This window comes from Giraffa tippelskirchi, chromosome 7, assembly GCF_054371585.1.
Source record: "Giraffa tippelskirchi isolate mGirTip1 chromosome 7, T2T-mGirTip1v1.2.pri, whole genome shotgun sequence".
NCBI classification, from domain to species: Eukaryota; Metazoa; Chordata; class Mammalia; order Artiodactyla; family Giraffidae; genus Giraffa; species Giraffa tippelskirchi.
In genome coordinates this window covers 2,126,122-2,148,981 of record NC_137281.1, presented here as the reverse complement: position 1 = coordinate 2,148,981, position 22,860 = coordinate 2,126,122, and the positions used below count along the sequence as shown (strand labels likewise).

The window sequence follows — 22,860 nt, the reverse complement described above, 5'->3', positions numbered from 1 at the left end:
CTAACATCAGAGGTGTAAACACAATGTTGAATTTATCACTTAGTGTAGTAAAGAACTGGTCTGCCAGAGTCTCCTCCTCAAAGCAACCACAAGGTAGGTAATATTTTTCCTGTTTTACAGAGAAGGAAACAAAGCCCGATGGATGTTGACATTGGTCTGTTGTCACAGAAAGTCATTTAGTCATCCAGAGAAAACTCTGATTTGAAAAAAAAAAACAAACCCTGCACCCCAATATTCATAGGAGCACTATTTACAATAATCAAAGACATGGAAACAGCCCAAGTGTCCATCAATAGATGAATGGGTAAAGAAGCCATCCAATGGAATAGTACTCGGCCATAAAAACAGTGAAATCTTGCCATTTGCAGCAACGTGGGTGGACGCAGAGATGATCACATTAAGTCCGAAAGAGAAAGGCAAATACCACGTGGTTATCGTTCCACATGGAATCTAAAATACGATGCACAGTTATGCACGCATTTACTTTTATACTTGCACCAGGAAAAGGCAGGGCAAGAGGACAGGGACCCACCTCCTGGAGGGGGTCCATCCCTACTGTTAAGTCGCTCAGTCGGGTCCGGCTCTTTGCCACCGTGTGGACTGTAGCTCACCAGGCCCCTCTGTCCATGGGAGTATCCAGGCAAGAATATGGAGTGGGTTGCCATTTCCCCTGCCAGGGGATCTTCCTGTCTGTACTAGCAGGCGGATTCTTTACCACTGAGCCACCAGGGAAGCCCTGGGGGGTGACCCTTGGCAAATCCAGGGGCATCGCCCTGACCAACCAAGTACGTCAGGCCACGGGGGGGTGGGCGGGGACCTGGGAGGGGGCATCTGTAGACTGTGGGCTCTTCCCTTGTCATTTTCTCCAGGTGGATAAAGTCGGGGGTGTGTGTGTGTACTGTGAAGCCATGTCAGCTGGTCCTCTAAGCCACAAGTCCCAGAATATCTGGCCTGGGGTCGCTGTGTAGAACCTCCCCGTTCACCGGGGGATGAGTCGGTGAGTCCAGGTTTAGTTGATCCCGCCGCCCCGGGAGCAGGCGCCCAGCCCACCTCCCTGCCCCCGCCTGGTGCCCACGAGGTGGCGGCAGAGCGTCACCTTTCCCTTTATGCGCGCGCGCGCGCAGGAGCGCGCGGGAGCAGGAAGCAGGGAGGGCTCCCTGGGGCCAGTTTCTCCCCAGCACCCCCGGCCTCCGGGCGGGATAACCCTCTGGGGGCGGGAGGCCCCCCCTTGTGCATGGCAGGACGTCAGCAGCGTCCCTGGCCTTTCCCCCACTAGATGCCAGGTGCCCCCACGCACCCCTCTGCCTCTGTCCTGGGAACTAAAGATGACTCCAGACGCGGCCAGGCGCTGCAGCTGGGGCACAGTCGCCCCAGCTGAGAACAGCCGCTCCACTTGAGACAAAACCCTCTCCTGGCGCACGCTCACGCCCCACGGGACGAAAGTGCCCTCCACACAGGCCCGCGTCCTCCTGAGACGTTAGGGGGTGGCCACTGCCTGCTCCCCGCGGAGGAGGAGGGCTGTTTCCTAGACCCAAAGGTGCGGCTGGGTTAGGCACAGCCTCCAGCGCTCGGGAGCAGGAGGAGACTGGATAAATAGACTAAGTACCTGCCCCTGCTGGCTCACGGCATGCGTGCTCAGTCCTGTCCAACTCTGTGTGACCCCGTGGACTGTAGCCCACCAGGCTCCTCTGTCCATGGGATTCTCCAGGAAGAATCCAGGAGTGGGTTGCCTTGCCCTCCTCCAGCGGATCTTCCTCACCCAGGGATTGAACCCGCATCTCCTGCGTTGGCAGGTGGATTCTTGACCACCGAGCCCCCTGGGACGCCCCTCTGGCTCGCTGAACACCACAGTGTGATGAGAAGCGAACTGAGGACTGGCGAAGGTGGGCGGCACCGGGGGCAGAGCAGTGTGTCTGGCTCCCAAGCCCTGCACTAGGCTCCTCCCAGGACAGGGATTCGCTGCGACCAAAGACCAGGCACATAGACACCCCAGGGGTCCCTTGAAACAGCTGTGACAGGCAAGTTTTTCTTTGCACAGAGGAAGCGGAGGGTGAGAGGGGTTAGTTCACTTGCCCGGGGTCACACAGCCTCTCTCCGTGGCCCAGAATCTGGCCCGGATGTCAGGTCCTGCCTCTGCCCGCTGAGGTGGGGACAGGATGACTCAATCCAATGCTTACTCCTCCCCAGGGGACAGGGCACATCCCCACCCCCAGCAGGCAGGGCTCCTCCTCGCCTTCCCCACCCCCACCCCGCCTCCGGAAGCGCCCAAGGTCAGCATGGACGGCAGGGAAGGGGCCTGCGGGCACCAGGCAACGTCTCCTCAGCCTTTGTTTCCCCGGCCTCGCTGGACGAACAGCGGCTTTCCCTCTCCCTTGGGTACAGGGGTCCAAGACCTCAGAAGAAACTGACCCGGGTCCACTGTTTCCAAGCGAGGCCATGGCCACTTGAGAACAAAGTGTTCTAGTAAATCCTCCTGGACGACACGTCCCTGCCCACGGGTGGCCTGCCGTGACCTTGGCTTCCAAACCGGAGGCCCCAAGGGGGTATGGCCTGGGACCTGCTCAGGGACAGCAGAGGCCAGGGGAGACTCAGCACTGCATAGACACACACCCCCACTCCCGCTTCCTCCTTAAGCTCCCCCGGCTGGTTGGTCAGCTCCGCAGTCCACAGAGGTCAGGCTGGAAACACCCCCTGGGGGAACTCTACCTCCCCGGGATCACCCACTGCAGCCTCCCAAGACCCCAGGGACACGGTCCCCAGGCCTCTGGTAGAGGGCCCCGGGATGCTGGGGTGGTATCAGGCACCGCCCCCACCCTGGGGCCAACCTATGGGTCTGGCACGTGGCCCAGCAGCAGCAGAAAGCCACTGCACACCCTTGTCTTCCCGCAGGCTCCGCGGATCCCCAGCATGGGTGGGTGGCTGGGCGGTGGGGAGCAGTGTGTAGGCAGGTACCCACCCCCCCCCCAGAGTCCAGCTTCTTCCTAGAGGCAGTAGTTCTGTCGCTGGGAAGTCGAGGCAGGCACTCCTCTGTGGTGATGTGTGACACCGTGGCTGAACCCCACTCCCCCAGGGGATCTGAGGACGGGACACAGGTACAAGGTCCAGGACAAGTCTTCCAAGACGCTAGACGCAGGCAGGGCCGCAGGGTCTGGTGTAGACGGGAGCCTGGGGTCCTTGGCAGCGTGGGGGAGAACTGCCCGCCACGGCGAGGCGGGGGCGAGGCACTGCCTGCGCACCCCCGCCCCGCCCCGCCCCACCTCCGGGCTGCAGGACTCTTTAAAAGCAGCGGTGGGCGGGCCTCGCTCGGAAGACCCGCTCCAGGTCCTCACCGGCCTGCCCGTCCTCCAGCCCGGATTGAGGACGCCGCTCCCGCGGGAGCCCGGAGCCCGCTGCCGTAGCCGGCCGGTCACTCTCCCAGGCCCCCAGGGCGCACCCGGGCGCGCGCGCGGCCTGGGCCGGCGTCGGCCTCTCTCCTCCGGCCTGGCCCGTGGCCCATGCCCCCACCCACCCAGCAGCAGCTGCCCGGGTGCGGAGCCCTCTGTTTCCCCGGACTCAAGAACCACGCACAGGAGGGACGATCGGATAGTGCGATTTATTGCCCCCGCGCCCTCCTCCCGCCGCGCCCAGGCCTGGGATGATCCGGGACCCGCTGTCCGCAGGGTCGCCCGGGACGCGGGCGCTCGGCTTCGCACGCCTCCACGACCCCGGACCCGGCGGGGTCGAGGGGAGGGAAGATGGGGGGGTAGGGAGAGGAGAAAGGATGGGGCCGCGAAGGGGAAGAAAATAACAGGCGGGCGGGGTCAGGAGGCGGTATGATTAAAAGAAAATTCTAAAAGGGAAAAGGACCCTTTTCCCCTCCCGCTCGGGGGCCCTCCGAGGGGAAAGGGCGCGGCTCGCCGTGCTCGCTGCATCCCCGTCGGCCGGGTAAGGGAAAGAGGGCGAATCGTCTTTCGTTCCTGGGTTTCGTCGAGTCTTGGTCTCTCTAGTTCCCACCCAACGTCTCGATTCGGGCTCGGCCGAGAACCAACGGGGCCAGGCCAGGCCGAGCGGCGGGCGCGGGGAGGGGCCGGGCGGCCGGGTGGGCGCCCCGCGAGCCCCGCCGCACACCCGGGGCGCCCCTCTGTCCGTTTCGCCCCGGCCTCTGGGTCCCGCGCCGTCGTCCCCGCCCAGCCCGAGGGGCCCCGCCCCCCCGGGCCACCGCCCCTACCGACCCTCCCCGCCGCGGCACTCGCTGCAGCGCCCACCCGCCGCCTCCTCGTCGTCGTCCTCGTCGTCGTCGTCCCCGCCCGCCCGGTAGTAGTTCTGTCCGCAGTGGCTGCAGACCGAGGGCGCGCCCACGGCGTGCACCTTCTTGTGCCGGCGCAGCGCCGCGCCCTGCACGAAGCCCTCGCCGCACTCCACGCAGATGTGCGCCGGCTCCTCGCCCCCCGCCGCCCCCAGCCCATCCCCGTGCTGGGCGCGCTGGTGGGCCAGCAGCCCGGCCCCGTGCCCGAAGCCCTTCCCGCACTCCACGCACACGTACGGCTTGGGGGCCGGGGCGCGCCGCGAGCGGGGTCCCGGCGCCCTAGCCCCCGCGCCCGCCATGGCTGCGGCCGCCGCCGCCCCCTCGCCCGGCGCGCCCACCACGATGATGCCCTCGCCGTCGCCCACCGGGATGGCGATCTCGCCGTCCGCCGCCGCCGCCTCCTCGGGCGCCTTGGCCCGGCGCACGCTGGCCGCCAGCACCTTGGCCGCCACGCCGGGCCCGGACAGCTCGGGGTGCAGCCGCAGGTGGCGCGCCAGGCTCTTGGGCTGGCTGAAGCCGCGGCCGCAACGCGGGCACACGAAGGGCTTGAGACCGCTGTGCGAGCGCCGGTGCTTGGCCAGGCTCTTGCTCTGCGTGAAGCTGCGGCCGCAGTCGGGGCAGGCGTAGGGCTTCTCGCCCGTGTGGATGCGTTGGTGCTGCATGAGGTTGGAGCTCCAGCTGAAGCGCTTGCCGCACTCGGAGCAGGCGTAGGGCTTCTCGCCCGTGTGGATGCGCCGGTGCTGCACCAAGTGTGAGCTCTGCGAGAAGGTCTTGCCGCAGTCGGCGCAGGCGTTGGGCCGCTCGCCCGTGTGAGTGCGCTGGTGCCGCGTCAGCTTGGACCAGTGGCTGAAGCTCTTGCCGCACTCGTTGCAGATGTAGGGCGCGGGCGGCCGCGGCCGGGGCGTGGGGCCGGCGGGGGGCGCCGACGGGGACGGGGACAGCTTGGTGGGGGGCCAGCTGGGGACGTCGTCGTCATCCATGATGAGGATGTCCACTGCAAGGAAGAGGGGAGAGGGCGTCAGAGAGACCGCGCAGGGCGGCTGGGGCTGCTCCCCTGCCGCGCTGCGAGGCCTCGGGAACCGGCTCCCCTGCACCAGGCCGGGGGCGGCACCTCCCTCGGAGCGCCGAGAACCCGGCCTGCCGGGCTTGCCGGGCCTGCCCTGGGCAGACGTGCTCATTCCCCATCCCCACACACCCCCACCCCCCAGTTTCCTGCGTTTTACCAAACACTCCGTACCCATCCCCTAGGGCTTCTCCTTCCTTCACAGCCGTTTCCCCCACACCCAGAACAATGCCCGGGACTTGGTGGGGGTTCCAGAAAAGTCTGCTAAAGGAATCAACAGAATCGAACGGGGCTGGGGGTGGAGGGCTAGGGAAGGCCCTGGTACAGAATGACCCCTGAGGCAGGAGTCCCTCGCACCAGGCGGCTCGCATCTCGGCCCGGGGACAAGGGCTCGCAGCGCTCCGTAGGGTTACAGGCCGGGAAAGGACGGTGTTACATTTGGGTTCTGGGACGACGACCCTGGCTGCGGGGGTCGGACTGGTTAATGAGGTCACAGGCCAGCAGGACAGCCCTGACTACCCCCCCACTACCTGGGAGTGAAACCCCAAACCCCCCAGCCTCTATTACAGACGTCCTCGGCCTGCACCCTGCTTCTGTGGGCCCTGTGTGCCCAGTGGAGACGAGAACGGAGCGCGGGGCCTCGGTCCCGGCGCCTGCGAACCGAGGACACCACCTCGGACACGTCCGTGGGCCGTCTGCCCGACAAAGCCTCTAATACATTTGCACCGCGACTGGCCCGGGCGGCCTCCCGGGAGAGATGAGCGGCTCCACGAGATCTGGGTGCACCCTCGGCGACATGTGCCTTCCCTGTGCGGCTAGGGCCTGAGCTACAGAATGGAGACGGGTTTACGGTGCTCAAGTTCGGACACCTGCCCGGGTTCTGGCCCGGGCCCTGGCCCAGGCCCAACCTCGCCCACCAAGCTTCGGCACCGCCTTGTGAAAAGCTCCGCCCACCAGCTTCCGGCTCCACCCCTGGGTACAGCCCCGACCACACCCGGCTCCAGCCTAGCCCCAGGCACGGCCCCGCCCACCAGCCTCCGGCTCCACCCCTGGGAACAGCCCCGCCCACACCCGGCTCCAGCCTAGCCCCAGGCACGGCCCCGCCCACCAGTCTCCAGCTCCACCCCTGGGTGCAGCCTCGTCCACGCACGGCCCCGCCCACCAGTCTCCAGGCACGGCCCCGCCCCGGGAACCGCCCCGCCCACCAGTCTCCGGCTCCACCCCTGGGCACAGCCCCGTTCACACCCGGCTCCAGCCTAGCCCCAGGCATGGCCCCGGCCACCAGCCTCCGGCCCCACCCCTGGGAGCAGCCTCGCCCCACGCACGGCCCCGCCCACCAGCCTCCGGCCCCATCCCTGAGAGCAGCCTCGCCCCACGCACGGCCCCGCCCACCAGCCTCCGGCCCCATCCTGAGAGCAGCCTCGCCCCACGCATGGCCTCGCCCACACCCGGCTCCAGCCTAGCCCCAGGCATGGCCCCGCCCACCAGCCTCCAGCTCCACCCCTGGGCGCAGCCTCGCCCACGCACGGCCCCGCCCACCAGTCTCCGGGGACAGCCCCGCCCACCAGCCTCCAGCTCCACCCCCGGACACAGCCCCGCCCGCCAGCCTCCGGCCCCGCCCCCAGGTGCACCGCGAAGGCGTAGCTCAAAGGTGAACCTCACCATAACCTACCCAGCTGTTTTCCCGCCCCCTCTCACTAGCCTGCAAGCCCACAGGGCCAGCGGTCGGACCCTGTGTTCCAGCACACGGCCGGGGACGAAGTGCCCCAACACTGTCCCCGAGATAACGTCCTCGTGCACTCAGTAAGCATCCGTGCGTTAAGTCCCGCGAGGTGGGCGCTGGGGACTCGGGCCTTCGCAGCGAGGACACCGAGGGGCCAGCCAGATGAGCCGCCGCCCGCAGAGACACGGCCTGGGGCCGGGGAAGCACCAGGGGCCAGCAGTCCGGATCCCAGGCGGCCGCCCTGAGCTCCGGCTCCGCTGGGAGACGATGCCCCACGCGCCACACCCGGTGACTCTGAGCACCGACGCTTTGAGAACCAAGGCTCCATGCGAGGAGTACCGGAACAGGGCCTGTGCTGGGACAGGACATCACTTTGGTAGGAAGCCTGGGCAGGGTGGGAGACGCTTCCGAAGAGATGGCCTGGGGCCCACTCCACTTTGCTGTCAACGTAAATCGTAAATCGGGAACTCCGGGCGGCCGTCCGTTAGGACTCCACTGCCTCGCGGGCCCAGTCCCACCCCAATCGGGGCCCTGAGATCCGGCAAGCCACGCAGCACGGCCAAGGGGGAAAAGAAAGAGAAACAGTCATAAGCACAGGACGTCCCAAGGTGTGGGGAAGGGAGGGGTGGGAAGCAGGCTTGCTCTTGGCGGGAAACCGAAGTACACGCTCTGCTTTCCAAGTTGTCCGGAAAGTTTAACTACAGACACGTGACTCGGTGATGACGCGCATTTGCCATTGCGAGGACCCAGATATAACAGCCCACCTGAACCCGTGAGACCCCTGAAACTCAACCAGGAGTCCTGGATGCAGGTGGGGGGCGAGGGGCAGAGCGCCGGCCCGGAAGCAGGAGAGAAAGCTCGCGGGGCCGCAGGGCTGGGCTGAGTGGGGTGCGGCGCTGCGCCGCCTTCACCGCAGGCACTACTTTTCGAGCAGGTGTCAAACGGCCCAGTGGAAGAGCGTCTACTCACTCCGGGAGGCGGGCCCCTCAACCTGCGGACCCCTGGTCTCCTCCAGTGGGTGCAGGGCCCCGTGCTCTCGTGCACCCCTGAGTCCGAGTCTGCACCCAGTCAAGGTCAGGAAGGAGGTCAGCGACTGCCCCTGGGTCTGCCCTCCTCACCGGGGCAACTTCTCTGCGCTGGGAGTGATCGTTAGCGGGAGGCGTGAATTCCCGGAGAGGAGAGCCCAGAGGCCAGCGCAAAGGGCTCCTTTAACAAACGGCAGGAGAGGCTATGACCGCCTTGCTGAGGGTAACAGCTTCCCTTCCGGGGCAGGAAGGGAAGAAGGTGTCCCGGGTGCCAGGCCCGCCCAGCCCACAGCAGCTGTCACTGTCCTCCTCTCAGCTCAGGCCCCAGGGCCCTGCGCCCGAGGGGGTCCTGCTGCCCACCCATGCCCACCACCTCGAAGCTTCCTGCCCCGGGGTCAGAGCCTGCCAAGCGGACTTTCCAGGTGTGGCCTAAGGCTTGACTGGATGTTAATTTAACCCTTCTCCTTTCCATCCCAGAACACAGGACATGTGGAGAGCCCGCCAACAGAATGCAGAGCTGACCACAATCAACGCAGGACCAACACCTCGACAAGACGCATCCCGGGCACCCACCAGGGCCCCTCTGTGCCCTGCCCAAGCCCAGAGACACGTGCAGGAACCGCCCCCTCGCATTTCTGCATGGCCATCACCCAAGTGCACATCCCCAGACATGAGTTTGGTCCCTTTACTTTTTACTTCAGCTAAGTCTTTTAGGTCCTGTTTAATACACAACTTTCCGGGTCTCTTGCTCTTCCTGACAATCTTCCTTTTGTGGAGCCCTGGGGCCCGCAGGACCCTCGCGGGCTGCCAGCTCCTCCTCGTGGGCTGCAGCTGGTGGGCCCAGCCCTGCTGGCCCTGTGGTCAGTCATCCTAAAGGTGCAATCCCGCCCTCTCACTAAAGGCATGGATTATCGTCTCTCATGTGATTTTGTATCGTTACTGTGACATTAAGGGCCACTGACACTCAGGAACTCGGACATCTACTGAATCACGGAGGGATCCAAGGCGCGGCCTTCCTGTGGTTTCTCCTGTATGCAGTGGGCACAGAGGGGCCCCGGTCTTGACAGGGCATTTGTCCTGCATTGATTGTGGTCAGCTCTGCATTCTGTTTAGTGCCGGAGTAGTTTTTAGAGATGCTCCCTCGCCCGCTGGTTGGGACCCAGTGGTCAATTTCATGGGGTTACGGCAGGATGAACCTCATTTTCCCTCATCTGCCCAGTCTTCCGTTGTCCTCCAGCGTGACCAAGTAACCTTCCCTTTCCTCACTGCGCTCTGAATCCATGGATTTACATACATCTGATGGGCTGCACCCCCCACCTGTCACCCTGCCAGTTGCGGCCCGTGGGAGCCTTGAGGGGGCTCCAAGTCTTCTGGATGGGACCCAGGGGGGCCTTCGACAGCGTCTCTGCCATCCCGGCTCACAAGGGGCTGGCTCCCGGCTCACCCACACTTCCTACCCCAGACCTGCAGCCGGCCATTTCTACAAGGGCGCTCTGGTTTCTCTGAGTGCGAAACAATTTCAAGCTCCAAATCTGGAAGCAATCACTGCTTTTTTTTTAAAAAAAAAAAAAAAAAAAAGGTAAAATTCCTATAAGTTCTAACTGACACTTTCCATACAGATCCAGGCCGGCAAGCTTCTCTGCGGTCTTCCCTAGACACCCACGTCTCCGGTCCTCACAAGGGGAGGAGAGAACCTGGAAGCGTCGTCTCTGCCAGGCTGACGCCACAGCACCGGCATCGGGATTGCAGTGTGCACACCGGCACGGCCAAGCGCGACTCCTCAGGACTCGGGCGCCCACCTCGCAGCCAGCCTGGCCCCACTCCCTGGCCGGGGCTCCCCTGGGAAGGGGCCACGGGAGGCGGTCTGCTTGGCTCTGCGGGTAACGAGTTCACCTGCGCCCTTCAAGCGTGCAGGTCAGTTTTCCTACGGGCATATGATGCGACTTGCGGCCGCCCTCTCCTTCCCCCGACAATCAGAAACAGGACCCCTCCACTTTGCTCTGGCAGAAGGCGCCGCTGACTGGCTGAGCGCGATGCGGTCTCCTCTGCCCCGGGCCCTTCGCTCTTTCCCCAGTTCCCCGGGGGGTCTGCTTCTTCGAGCCCAGCAACTTGAGTCAAAGACCATCCATCCGAGTGGACGTTCTCAGATTTTCAACTTGCTCCTTCGACACCCAACTTTTCCGTTTCAGGAATGTTTTCTAGACTCCTAGGATTCACTGTTCTCTTCCTTATACAGGATTTTGTCTTCTTGGGGCTTTCTTTAACTTCAGTACCTTTGTTTTTTTAAACCCTGCTTTAACCTTTCTTTCTTTTTGACTTTACAATGTTCCTCCTTTTCACCTTCAGCTTTCCTCAGGGAAATGCACTCTTTTTACTCCATCTGGAGCTGCTCCGGCTTCGTCTTGAAAGGGCTTTGTCTCTGTTTCTGGCTCTCTGCTGAGCTCTGCCCCTGGGCCGCCCGGTCCTGGTCTTGCTCTTCCAAGCCCCTCCGCACAGTCCCTCCCATCTGGGAGCGCACCTCTGACGCCTCACTGTCTGAGGACACCCTTCTCGGCCCCTTTCTCTTATTCTAGTAGCTCCTGTGGGGTGGGGGCAGCAGGACTGAACTCCAGTTCCCTGTCTGCCCATCTCTGGACATCAGCTTCCCTGAACTCGCAGGCAGCTGCCTTCTGAGCAGTGTTTCCAGCTCCTTGGGGTCCTCTTCCGCGTGTGTGACTGCTCTCCCAGGGACCCCCGCTCTGCCACCACCCCCATTTGGTCAGTACTTTCCCCTTCCCACTGCAGTCACCAGTGAGGGTCTCACTTGACCCTGAAGCCTGTCCCTGCAGGCCCTGCTCTGCCTGCGGCCTCCCTGGCGGGAGCTTTGCCTGGACACAGTCAGGAAGCCGCGGGCCCAGGCGGCCTGCGCGCCCCGCTGCTGGCAGCAGTGACCCCCCCCGAGGGCGGCCTGGCGGCCAGCTCCCCGCCCCCTAACACCACGCAGGCCCGTCGGCTCATCCCCATCCCGCTGTGCTCAGGGCTCTGCTCCTAGGGAGCGCGGTCAGTGTGGCCAGGACACGTGGGTCTTGCCTGGGTGGGGTTGCTGTGTTTTCACGCGGGGTCTGCTGGCACCCAGCTCCGGGGGCGGGCATTTTAGGGGACTCTGCTGGGTAACGCTAGTGGCACTGAGACAGACGCGGGCCTGACCGCATGAGGCCCGGACCCTGGCCCTGGAGGGTGGTCTCCAACCCAGCAGCTGAAGACTCCTCCCCACCTCAGAGTCAGGCGGTCTCTACCTACGATCCGTGTTCGGACGGCTTCTCTCTGAACGCCCGCATGGAAGACCTGGCTGGCTCTCGCACCTGCAGCCCTGCCGGCTCCACCCCGGGGTCTGCAGGCCTCGGGCCAGGGTCAGTGTGCCCGTGAGGTAGTCAGCACAGTCCAGCCCAGCCCCTCGCCCTGGCTCCTAGTGGCTCGCTGTCCCGTGCCCTGGGCCCACAGCCCTGCCCCTGGGCCCCTCAGCCCTCCCCACCACAACAGATGGCCCCAGGGGTCTCAGGGCAGGGGGCCGGCACTGCCCCTCACGGGGGGCCCACAGGGCAAGGAGGGCAGAGCAGCTGGGAAGCTCCCAGGCCCCGGCCCCGTGGCTTAGGAACAGGGGGTCACGGGGTGGGGGCAGCCCCGGGCGGGGCCAAGAAGACCGCTGGGCAGAGCGCAGGTGAGCGCCCACCTGCCCGTCAGGGTCTGCCCAGGGGAACGAGGGAGTGGATGCGGGGACGGTCAGAACTGCAGGCTCCGAGTAAACCGCCTTCCAGAGGCAGCTGGAGACAGAGGACAGTCAGGGGCAACGCTGAGTCATCAGCTGAGATGAGCTTTGCTGCTCGCCAGAGAACTTATGGGTGAGCCGCTGTGACACCTGGGGATTTTCTTTAAAAGCCTCCAGGAAAGGGGACGAGCAGTGCAGGACCGCCCAGCGTGGCTCAGTGCTGGGGCCAGGCAGCGGGATGCGCGGCCACCACTGTCAGGCTTGAGGTTTCCAGGAGGAAAGCGACTGTAAGGTTAATCTTACTTTAAAGCGGCTAAAAGACTAGGAGGCGGGGCGACACAGGGAAGGAGGGGCTGGGGCCCTCCCTGTAGGGCACGGTCTGTGACCCCCGGGCCGGGAGCCCTGGCCCATTTCCTTGGGGGTGATCGCTCCGCTCGGTGGACCTCAGATGGGTGCTTTACGGAGCCCACCCGGCTCTCGTCCTGGCTTCACACGGGATGACGGCCCACTGGCACTGGGAAAAACAGAAGTTTCATTGGCACACGTGGCGCCCACTCCTTCCAGCCGCAGGGGCGCAGGCCCCTGGCCCCTCACAGCGAGAGCCCGCGGACCCCGGGCCAGGACACACGAAGACGCATGGACAGCAGCACACAGCACTTCACACTTTATTTCGCAGGCACCCGGCACGGAAGCCCAGGAAGCCCCTGGAAACGGGACCATGGCTTCCACAGAGGGCAGGGGCTGGAGGAGGCTGTGAAGGGGTCTCAGCACGCAAAGCCTCATCCCTGGGGGCTCACAGATGAGTTTTACTCAAGCCAAGTAACGCTTTATTAAATAAGGCAGGCTGCCAATATTCTAAATGAAAGATGAAAGCCCGGGAGGATCCAAGCCCAGGACCACCCGGATGCCTGGGCCCCCACGACAGGCCCGGCGCCTGCAGTCACAGTCATGGCCAGTCCTGCGTCTGTCCCCACCGCCCCCCCGCCCCGGCCCCCCCCCACCCCGCCCCCGCTCCAGTCTAAGGAGCCCTCACTGGAGCAGCCGAGGGAGCCGCCTCCAAAGGCTCCCGGCAGGGAGGCGCCCCGCAGAGACCCCACCAGGCCCAGGAGGCGGCTGGTTGGGCCCTGAAAGCGGGATGGGGCCCCCAGCCGCCAAAGGCGGGGCAGGGGCAGGGTTGGCTGGGAGCAGCCCAGGGCCCCTCACCTGGGTTCTCGTGACTGGCCATCTGCTGGTCCTCGGAGTCCAGCGGCCCCGGAGACCAGGCCTCTTCCCGCAGCTCCATGTCTGGGCCCTGCTGGAGAGGAGACAAGGAGAAGGTTCACAGGACGCCAGAGCGGAAGCGGGCCCTAGGCGGGCAGGGACCTGAGGGACAGGTGACACCTCCGCTCCCCGCCGCACAGGGCTGCCCGAGCCCGCAGGGCACCCACCAGCCCCTACCCCCCCCACCCGGCCGGGCGGCCACAAACAGACGCAGGTGGCGCTCAGCCCGAGCCGGGCACCCCAGCCCCTTCCCAGGACAGCTGCCCCAAGGCCTGTGCCCCAGGACACGGCCCAGCGAAGCCGTGCGGTGGGCGGGCAGGGGGCGCAGCCCAGCATCCGAGGGGCTCCCAGTCGGGGGTCTGCTCTCCCCCGTGGGCCAGTCAGGCCAGACCCCGCACCCCGCCTGGGACAACGGGACGACCCCCTCCAGGGATCAGCATTCGGCGCGATGGGGTGGAGGGGCGGGGGCCCGACGACAGCCCCAGACACAGCAGGCGGAAAGGCGCGAGGCTCCAGGGCGGAAGCAGGCCGCCAAATGCCGACACAGGGCCCCCGCCCCCTGGCCCGGCCCCCTCCACCCCAGGCCCCACAGGACAGACGCCCCCGGGGCCGAGCAGGTACAACCCCACAGTCCCGGCACATGGCGGGGGCCCGTCGGCGCTGCGTGCTCGCGGCCCCTGCCCGGGAAAACCCCTTCAGCAGCGGATCAGGGGAGAACCCCAGCCCTCAGACACTGCTTCTTACAGGGGAAACAGTTCCGGCGAGGAGACGGAGAACCGGAAAGGACCCGGCAGCCGGCAGGAGGAGCCAACCCCAGGCCCCGGCACGCGACCGCGCGCCCCCAGCGCGCTCTCTGCACCTCCCGATGCTTCCACGCGAGGGGCTGATCAGTGCTGCAACTGGCGGCCGCAAAAACGATGCACCCCGGGAGGAAACCAGGCGTGTTGGCGACACAGGGCTGTGCGGGCGTGCCAACCAGGCGGCCCCGACCTCAGGGGCTCACCCCGCGTGGCCCCAGAATCCCGATCCGAGGCCGCCTTCACAGCAGCGCCGCACAGACGCAGCGAGGGGAGAGGAGCACGGGCCGTGAAAGGTCGGGCTGAGGCTGCGGCTGCCGGGCCTGGGTCCGGGAGCGCCCGCGCGGGGGCACGGGGCTTCTCTGAGTGATGAAAACCTTCTGAGAGGAGACGGCGGCGGTGGCTGCCGAACTCTGCGAGTAACAACCGCTGGACTGTCCCCTTCACGAGGGTGACTTATATCCCAGTGAATCCCTAAACAGACTGAGATGTGTGCGCAGGCCCTCTGACTCAAGCACCGTCCACATCAGAAACGAGTGAAAGACAAAGAGCGGCTGGGCGAGGAGGGGCCGCTCGGGGAGCCTTCCGATCCACACCTGTCTGCCGGGCAGCCCACGTGTGAGGCCGGAACAACCGCGTCCAAGTCAAGCAAGCAGGGACTTCCCTGCCTGGCGTCCACCTCTGGCCACTTCCCACACTGAGAAGGGGGCGGGGGGGCCTCCGTCCTCCCCAGGGCGTCCACAGGCTCCAGGGAACGGGTGGCAGGACAGGGAGGTGTTGGGCAGCTTGCCCCGAGGCCAGAGGTCCCCACACCCCCAGAGGGAGCAGCTCAGACAGGGCAGTGAGGCAGACACCAGCTGGTTCCCACGGCGGGCCGGGTGGGCCTCGAGCCGCAGGACCCCCGCCCACACCCAGCATCCTGATCCAAGGAGCTCACTGTGAACCCACGACTCCCGGAGAGGAGGCACACCCCCGCGAGAGAGGGTCCCGCACCAGGAGGCAGCGACGCCCCAGAGGGCGGGGGGACCTGCCAACATGACCTTCCTTCGTCCCCCCACCGTGGCCCAGGGTCCCCAGTTTACCCCCCAGCACCCCCACCGCTGGTGCCCTGGCCCCATCACTCGGTTTTCCCGAGCTCCTGCTTAACAGAATCCATATGCTCTCCTGCTGATCGCCTTAGTTGGTCCAGCTGGAAGCCCCAGGAGGGCAGGGGAAGGCCCCTCGGTGGACAGACTGGAGCAGAGCAGGGGCGGGGGTGCACACACGACGACCCGCCTGGGAGCTGCCCTCCAAGGAATGGCGGTTTTCACTGTGTCTAAGTGGTCGATGCTCACTGGGGTTGAGGTGTCCACACAGACCCTCAGCGAGGCTGACCAGCAGCAGGTCACAGAGTCTGCGACCTGGAGGCCAGGGCACAGGGGTCGCCAGGATTCGGGGAAGCACTCGGAAAGGCCTGGAGGAGCCCGAGGGGGAGCCTGCAGCTGGGGGGCGGGGCCGGTCCGCCCGGAACTCTGAGCCTGGCGGGAAGCCCCGACCATGCTCCACAAAGGGCAGCCTCTCTTGCCGACTTCTCGGGGCCGCAGGGTCTCCCACCGGGCGCAGAGCACACCCGGACCGGGACAGTCCGCTCTGCACTCTGGGTTTGGCCCTGAGCAGAGAGCAGTGACTCCACCCACCGGGGAAGGGAGACGTAAAACCTGCCATGGGGCGAACACCCTGGCATCCACCTGCTGGGCCTCTCATGGGGGGCCGGGCCCTGTGCCCCCACCGCGGCCTCGCACAGCAGGGACCCCAGGAGCCCGGGGGTTGGGGGAGCCGTAGTGCGCCCCGGGAGACCCCCCGATCCCTGCGAAGGGCTGAGGGCGTGCACTGGAGGGTCATGCCTGGCCACTCGTGCGCTCCTCCACTGAGGCTGCGGGGCCTCCTGTGCTGCCCCGTGGGCTTGGGGTCCTACCCTGGGACCTGGGGGGGGTGGGGAGCCTGCAGCACTCCCACCCAGAGCTGAGGGCTGGGCAGCCCCTGACCTGGCGGCCCCCTGGGGGAGGTGGGGCGATTCCCGTGCCAGCCTGACTGTGGAACCTGATGACTCTGGAGGCTGAAGGTGGTGGGTCCTGCCCTCCCAGCCCCCCAGACGCTCCACCGCCGGGCACACCTGTGAGGGCCGGCCGCCCCGCTCTGACCCCCACCCACTCCACAGAGACGGAGGCCCACCCCCGCCAGGCCCTGGAGCGATCCAATTAGCCTGGGATCCGGCAGGGCTGGCGAGACAAATTATTGTTATTATTATTGTTATTAGACCCACCTACCTGCCCTGGATGCTTGCCCACCAATTACCAGCTCTTTCTTCCACTGCCAATCTCACCTCCTCCTCCGGCCGGCTCTGCTCCGGCGCGCGCGCTGAGGGCTCCCGCTGCCACAGACAGCCGCCCCGGCCGTGCCCACGCTTCTTCCCCCCACCTCCCCGCCTCTCTGTTCCTGGGCTGCCGTCAGGCCTTAGCTACGACCCCTGGCTCCTCCCCTGGCCATTCTTCCCCAGCCCTTGCCCCAGCCTTGTGGCCACTGAAGCCCGGTGGCTACCTCTGGGCCTCCACCCTGGGAGGGCCCTGCCCTGCCTGCGTCCACGCTCACCGCCCTCTCCCAACTCCCACCCCCGGGGCCTACACCCCCCAAGCCCTCTCCAAATGCGCTCCCCACACCATGGACCGATTCATCTTTTCAAGGCACTCGGTTCAAACAACTTAGTCAACTGAAAAGGAGCAGAGGATGGGAAGAGACACGTCTCCAAAACGACACGCAAGGAACTGGCGAGCACGCGAAGAGATAGATGCTCGACGTGGCGAGGGAACGCTCGTCAAGACCACACAGACCCCAGCGCACGCGCGCCGGGCATACACGACGACCACAGAAAGCGCGCGCACGCGGAGAAGCAGGGCCTTCTGGCCACGAACCCGAGAGGAGTGAGAACGCGTCCACATGACAGTTTACACGCGCGCGTTCGCGGAAGCAGAAGTCACAAGAGCCGGGCGTGGAGACAGCCCAGACGGCTGTCACCAGTGAGAGATGGCGCGCGTGGCCCAAGGCAGCTGGAGAAGGAGCGGGAAGAGGAAGCGGCGGTCTCAGAGGGGAGAGAGCCCAGTGACTGCGCTCGGGAAGTCAGGCCGGGCAGACCCAGACAGGACGCGGGCCTGTGGTCCCCGAGGGCACATCCCTGCGCGTGGTCACCGTGAGCTGTGAGAGGGTGACCTGTCCGCGCAGCAACCCCCTCACAGGGGCGCTGCTGTCAGTTTTATTAAGGGTAGCTCGGTCCCACCAGCCCCCTGCCTGAACCACACCCACACGTGGCCCCTGCTCTCAGTCCAAACTCCAGACCCCGGCCGCGATCGGCCGGGTCAGCCCCGCAGACGCACTTCCTCCTGGGAGCCCTGCCGTGCCTCACACCTGCTGGGCACCTTCTCCCCCCTTCCAGGGGTCTGCTCTCCAGTGCCCGGCCACCACCAGCCTTCCTAGAGCTTCCCACACATCTGTGAACACTCCTGCCCTTAAACGCTGGTGGACAACTGAAGATTCCTTAAAAAAAACAAAATACTCTTCAGGACAAAAAAGCAGCCGCACCTGTGGGCCATGGCTGCTCTGTCACCCTCGACCAGGCAATGGGCCAGACCCCCTCCCTCTGGGGGCTCTGGGCTCTCCTGGCCAGCCATCTGCAGGGTGCTTCCCTCCCCCTCGCCCGCCTGCCTGCCCGCCCTCTCCCTGGAGACCTGCCGCCAGAGCCCAGGGAACACAGCGCCTCCCCCAGGAAGCCTTCCCAGACTCCTCCCTTCGCTCAGCTCCACTGTCCCTTCTCCCCAAACAAGACCAGACAACACACCGAGCACTGGGCACAGGGCGCAGCGTGGGCACCATCTGGATCCCCACGGCCACCGAGGGGGCGGGAGGCTCCCCTCTCTGGGCCAGCAGGCGGGCGGCCAGGGTGGAGTCGGCCTCACCCCCAGCCACGCCACCCGGGGCAGTGCTCCACCCGCACCTCATCTTCATGGCTTGGCGTCCACATCCTGAGAGGAACGGTGGCTCTCCACAAGGAGCCGGGCGCCCAGGAAACGTGGACGGGCCTCTGGAGCCCAGTTCAGACCCGTCCGGGGGACCCAACCTCCCGGCACCTCGGGACACCCCCGCAGCCCAGACTCCAAGGCCCGTCCTCCCCTCCACGGAGAACACGGGCACCGGCTCCCTTTACTTCCCTGACTACATCCGGGCCCACGTCCCTGGGAGGCTCTCCCCGACTTCCCCACCCTGCGTGTCCACACACACCCCGGCAGACGGCGAGCTCCTCGCGCCCGGGAGTCAGGACGACCAGCCAGCCTGACCCTGTGCCTCCAGGCTGGGCCACGTGTGGGTCTCCAGCGCCACTCGTGACAAGGCAGCCCGCACAGGACCCCCCGTTCAGCAAAGCAAAATCAGTGTTCAGTGGTCAGGCAGGCAGAGCAGGGCAACCCCCCGGCCAAGGTGGACCCCAAGGTGTACCCCAGGAGCAGCCAGCTCAGCCAGGGGGCAGCGCAGCGGTGAGAGGCGACCTCTCTGCCCCCATGACAAGGACCAAGCTGAAACCAGGCGTCAGCTCTGAGTCCCCGAGCCTGTCATCGGCCCCACCCCACGGGGGACCCCCAAGTCCCCAAACCAACGGGCACTTCAGAGACCTCCAGAACCACCTCTGTCTCCCCAGACCCCAAGCCTGGCCAAAAGAGGCCAGTGGAGGCAGAGGCTCTGGTAAAGGCCAGGCTCTGAACTCCTGCGACCCTGCTGCAAGGCTAGGGGCTCAGCCCACCCCCGAGTGGGGTGACTACCTTCACCCCGGGGCCTCCGGGGTAGGGCCAGGCCCCAGGCTGCAGTCTGTCTCCACCAGGAGGCCAAGGCCACAGCGGGGTCCCGGGCACAGCCTCGGCTGTCTGGGGGCGCTGCAGGACACACGCCCAGGGTCGGGGCTGGGGGCATCTGAGCCCAGGAGCCCAGGAGCCCAACAGCAGTTGCCCAGAAGGGAGCACTTGAGACCCCAGGGCAGCCAGGCAGAAGCTGACGGCCCTGGACTCGGCACCCTCCACCCCTCGGGCCCCAGGGTCCTCTCTCCTCTCGGCCAGTTCCTCTGTCCCGTGAGACTCAAGTCATCTCCCCCGGGCTAGCCTGGCAATCCCCAGCCTCTGCCTGGGGCGTCCGAGGTGCTCCAGGACTGCACCCTCCCGCCCCACTCCCAGCAGAGCACTGCGCCAGGACCACTGTGTCCCAGGCCCAGCACCGGGCGGGGCTGGGCAGCAGCCTCAAAGGATGAGGCTCATCCAGGGATGGTGACTGTGCTCTGGGTCGTAGGGGCCTGAGGAGGAACTGATCCTGGGAAAGGGGAAGCGGCAGGTCCAAGGTCACGGGGCTGGAAGAGACGGAGCCCGGGAATGCCAGGCCCCCCCAGAGGCCTCTGCACCCGCTTCACCCCCACTTCTGAGAGCTCTGCGCTGGCTCCAAAAGGAGAGCACTGGGAGCCTTTCTACCAAGGTCAACGCCATTAGTACCGTCCTTCTTTTTCACTAGTAGAAACTGAGCAACTCCTTGTGCTCTGAAGTCACAAAGGTGATGAAAGGCGGAGCTGGGACCTGAACCCAGTCAGTCTGACCCCAGAGGCTGGGGCTAGCCCGCAGCAGTGCCACCGGGCGCCCCGGGCCGACCAGGGCTGAATCCTTGCAGTTCTCTAGCTCAGCCTGCCGGGGTTAGACTCCGAGACCTCCAGGAGGAAGGGGCTAAGACAGGAGACAGCAGGAGAAGGAATCAGATCTGAATGTTCTGGGGCTCAGGCGGCTGGAGGGCCTGCCTGCAGAGGCGGCGGGGGGCGAGGTGGGGGGGTGAATGCCAGCTGCGTTGAGCCAAAGAGGCTTATGTTCTTAGGGAGGAGATAAGCCACAGTAACCAGGCTTCCCCGGGAGCGAGGGCAGACACAACCCCCAGCTGGATCCTAACAGTGGATCCCTAAGGCAGGACCGGGCACCAGGAACCACGTGGAGCACACAGACCAAATCAGTCCCTTCCTAAAACGCCCCTCTGACTGGGGCTGGCGTGCCCTCCCTGGTCCCCTGGGTGAGGACAGGAGTGCGGCGGTGAGGAGGCGCATGGACCCGGTCCAGGGCTTCGGCGCACACTGCCAGCCCGCTTCACCTCCCTGTCCTTGTGCCAACCAATTGGCCCGCAAGAGCCTCTGTCCACACTCGCCGTGGCTCACTTTTCCGTCTGATCACGCCATCCCCGGCCGGCCTGTGTCCCAGGGGCACTCGTTTCCATGAACTGGGGGGCCCCCTTTGTGGCCGGGCTGCGAGCTGGGGTTCAGGGGCGCGGTTCGGCGCCCCGGAGGCCTCAGGGTGGCCATCGGGCCCGGCCGCCGGCCTCGCCCTGCCCCGCGGGCCACGCGGTGCCTGACCTTGGCCTAACATTTCCCCTCCAGCGCACGCGCTTCCTGCCCGCCGGCCGCGCCCGGGCCAATGAATGAGCCTCCCGCCGGCCGGAATGCCCGTAATTACCGGCCAGATCAAAGGCCGCACGCAGCCCGCCCGGGGCGGCAACGGGATCTGGCTCCTTTGAAAAGGAGGGGAAGGGGAGCGGGCAGGCCGGGGGCCCCCACCGGTCCCCCGGGAGCCGCCGTTTCCGGTCAGGCCGGCTGGGCCCGCGCGCGCCGCCTCCCCCACCGGGGCCTCAACTTCCCCCGGGAGTCGCCACCACTTCCGGCCACGAGCGGCCGGGAAGGCTGGGCTGGGGGTGGGGGCGACACGGCGGCCCCCCCGGGGGCCTGCGCCGCGCGCCCCCCACCGGCGCGCCCCCGGAGGGCGGGCGCGCTCCCGGGCCCGGCGCGCCCCCGCGGGACCTCCCGGCGCCCGCGCCCCGCCCCGCGTCAGCGGCCGCGCGCCCACTCACGCCCCCCCCCCCGCGGCGCGCACGCGCACTCGCCCGCCCAGTCGCGCTCGCCGCCCGCCTGCCCGCCCGCCCCCCCGGCCGCAGCCCGGCGCCCTGAGGCGCGCGCCCACCCGGCCCCGGGCGCACGGCCCCCGGCCCCGCGCCCTCCCCTCACCTCCTCGGTCCCGGGGCCGCCGCGCCGCACTCCTCCTCCTCTCTCCTCCCTCGCGGATGGTGGCAGCGGCGGCAGCGGCGACTCAGACCCTGGGGTCAGGGGGACGGGCGCCCAGGCCGGAAGTGACCTTCCTGGCCGCTTCCGCCCGCGCCGCTCCCCCCTCCCCTTCCCACCCCCCCTCCAGCCTCCACCCCGTCCTCGCCGCTCTAGGAAGGCGAGTCCGGCGACCCCCCCTAGCTGCCGCGGGCCCCCCCCAGCTCTATGGTGCGGAGCGGGCGCCCCAGGGTGGCACTTCCGGACGCGTCTAGGACACGGGTCCTCCGGCCACTCTCTATGGCGCCGCGCGCCGAGGGGCTTCGGGCCCCGCCCCCTTCCAGGCCAGGAGGCGCGGGCTCGGCCCGTTAGGCGGAGACTTCCGGGTGCCCAGGGAGGTGCCCCCCGCCCCCGCGCCGGGCTCTCGCGCCTGCGCGGTCGGGCGGTAGGCGTCGAGGAGGGTGGCGGCCAGGGCCGCTCAGCTACCGCGGGTCCTCCGGTCGTCTCTATCGTTGTAACCCCTTCCGTGCCGGCGGCGGCCGGAGCCCGCGCGCCAGGAGGGCTCTCTCCTCTGCCACCCAGGCCCCTTCTTTACCGGACCGATCGCTTCAGGCGCCGCCCGGCGCCCGCTTAAGCCGGTGTCCTCCCTTCTAGGGCCACAGTAACACACTGTGCACCTGCTTCCAGGCGCTTTACGTACATTAAGTTCTGTGAATAACCCAGTCCTGTTTTGCAGATAACGAGGAAAAGAGAGGTCAAGGCACCTGGCCAAAGCCACACACCGAGGATGCGGGTCCTGGGCTCGAACTCGTGGAGTCTGGCTCCCAATTCCTGCATTGAGCTGTGCCTGTGCAAACTGTCTCCGGTCACTGAAGGCTGATCATAGCGTCCAGGGACTCACCTCCTCCTCTCTGGAGAGGAGAGCGCTTTGTGAGCTTACCTGTTTCTGTTAGTAAATACATGCTTTTTAAATTACTGCTTACACCGCAGTGTCCTCTCGGGCTGAGTCCCTCTGATCCCTTCCAGGGTCCGCAGTTGGCTGGCTGTCATCTAAGCGACAGATGACTTACTGATGTTATTTATTTTCTTACCAGGTAGCGATAGTGGTAAAGAATCCACCTGCCAATGCAGGAGGTGTAACAGAGGAAGGTTTGATCCCTGGGTCAGGAAGATGCCTAGAGAAGGAAATGGCAACCCACTACTCTTGCCTGGGAAATCCCATGGACAGAGAGCCTGGTGGGGAGGAGGAATGGGGAGTTCGTATTTAATGGAGACAGAGTTTATTGGCAAGATGAAAGCAGCTCTGGAGATAGACGGTGGTGATGGTTGTCCAATAATGTGAATGCACTTGGTGACATGGAGCTGTGCACTTTAAAATGGTTTAGATGGTAAGTTTTATGTTCTGTGTATTTACAATAATTAAACATTTAAAGAGAAACAAACGTGTGATTCACTGTTGTGATGTGTGGTGTTATGGTATGCATGTGTCCCCACAAAACCCTATGTTGAGACCTAGTCCTGAGGTGATGCTCTGGCTTCCTAGAGGAGGGCACGGCGCCCCACTCCAGCACTCTTGCCTGGAGAATCCCATGGACAGAGGAGCCTGACAGGCTACAGTGCATGGGGTCGCAGAGAGCCGGGCACAACATAGTGACGACAACAGTGGTTTATGATGCTGGCATGTTTTTGTATGATTTTTACTATCTGTAAATGTTTCTTGGCTGAGTGTTCAGATCCTTTTCCATTTTTGGTGGAGTTGTTTCAGAGGTCTTTCTGTATTTTGAGTCCAAATCCTTTATCAGGTACAAGTGTTACAAATATTTTCCTCTCAGT

General features: G+C 65.6%; 2 protein-coding genes across 9 annotated transcripts in view; one reads left to right on the top strand and one right to left on the bottom strand.

The window, feature by feature from the left end:
- Nucleotides 1–3,573: 3,573 nt before the first annotated feature.
- LOC145514421 (uncharacterized) overlaps nt 3,574–22,860 on the bottom strand; it is a 259,999-nt gene continuing 240,712 nt past the window's right edge. Inside the window, 1 exon segment of the mRNA XM_081512171.1 lies at nt 3,574–5,169. Coding sequence (XP_081368297.1) covers nt 4,204–5,169 — 966 coding nt within the window. The 3' untranslated portion in view covers nt 3,574–4,203.
- LOC145514462 (uncharacterized) lies at nt 7,206–16,251 on the top strand. 8 transcript variants are annotated; one of them, XM_081512305.1, is made up of 6 exons: nt 7,588–7,882; nt 8,006–8,319; nt 8,574–8,770; nt 9,716–10,010; nt 12,012–12,128; nt 12,290–12,692. In XM_081512305.1, the coding sequence occupies exons 3-6, from the start codon at nt 8,584–8,586 to the stop codon at nt 12,642–12,644; spliced, it is 954 nt and encodes a 317-aa protein (XP_081368431.1). In that variant the 5' UTR covers nt 7,588–7,882; nt 8,006–8,319; nt 8,574–8,583; the 3' UTR covers nt 12,645–12,692. The 8 variants fall into 8 exon arrangements, 4 of the variants coding, with proteins under 4 accessions (XP_081368432.1, XP_081368430.1, XP_081368433.1 ...); XR_014060165.1 differs by lacking the exons at nt 7,588–7,882; nt 8,006–8,319; nt 8,574–8,770 and adding exons at nt 7,206–7,447; nt 13,848–16,251 and having other exon boundaries at nt 9,716–11,485; nt 12,012–12,133; nt 12,518–13,718; XR_014060166.1 differs by lacking the exons at nt 7,588–7,882; nt 8,006–8,319; nt 8,574–8,770 and adding exons at nt 7,206–7,447; nt 13,848–16,251 and having other exon boundaries at nt 9,716–11,491; nt 12,019–12,133; nt 12,518–13,718.

Bases quoted from the DNA above. Each gene is read 5' to 3' on its own strand.
- LOC145514462 (XM_081512304.1), top strand. From the start codon at position 7,234: ATGAGCCGCCGCCCGCAGAGACACGGCCTGGGGCCGGGGAAGCACCAG. The intron at 7,448-9,715 runs GTAGGAAGCCTG...CTTTCCATACAG, and splicing joins TGGGACAGGACATCACTTTG to ATCCAGGCCGGCAAGCTTCT. The intron at 12,129-12,289 runs GTAAGGTTAATC...GGTGGACCTCAG, and splicing joins TTTCCAGGAGGAAAGCGACT to ATGGGTGCTTTACGGAGCCC.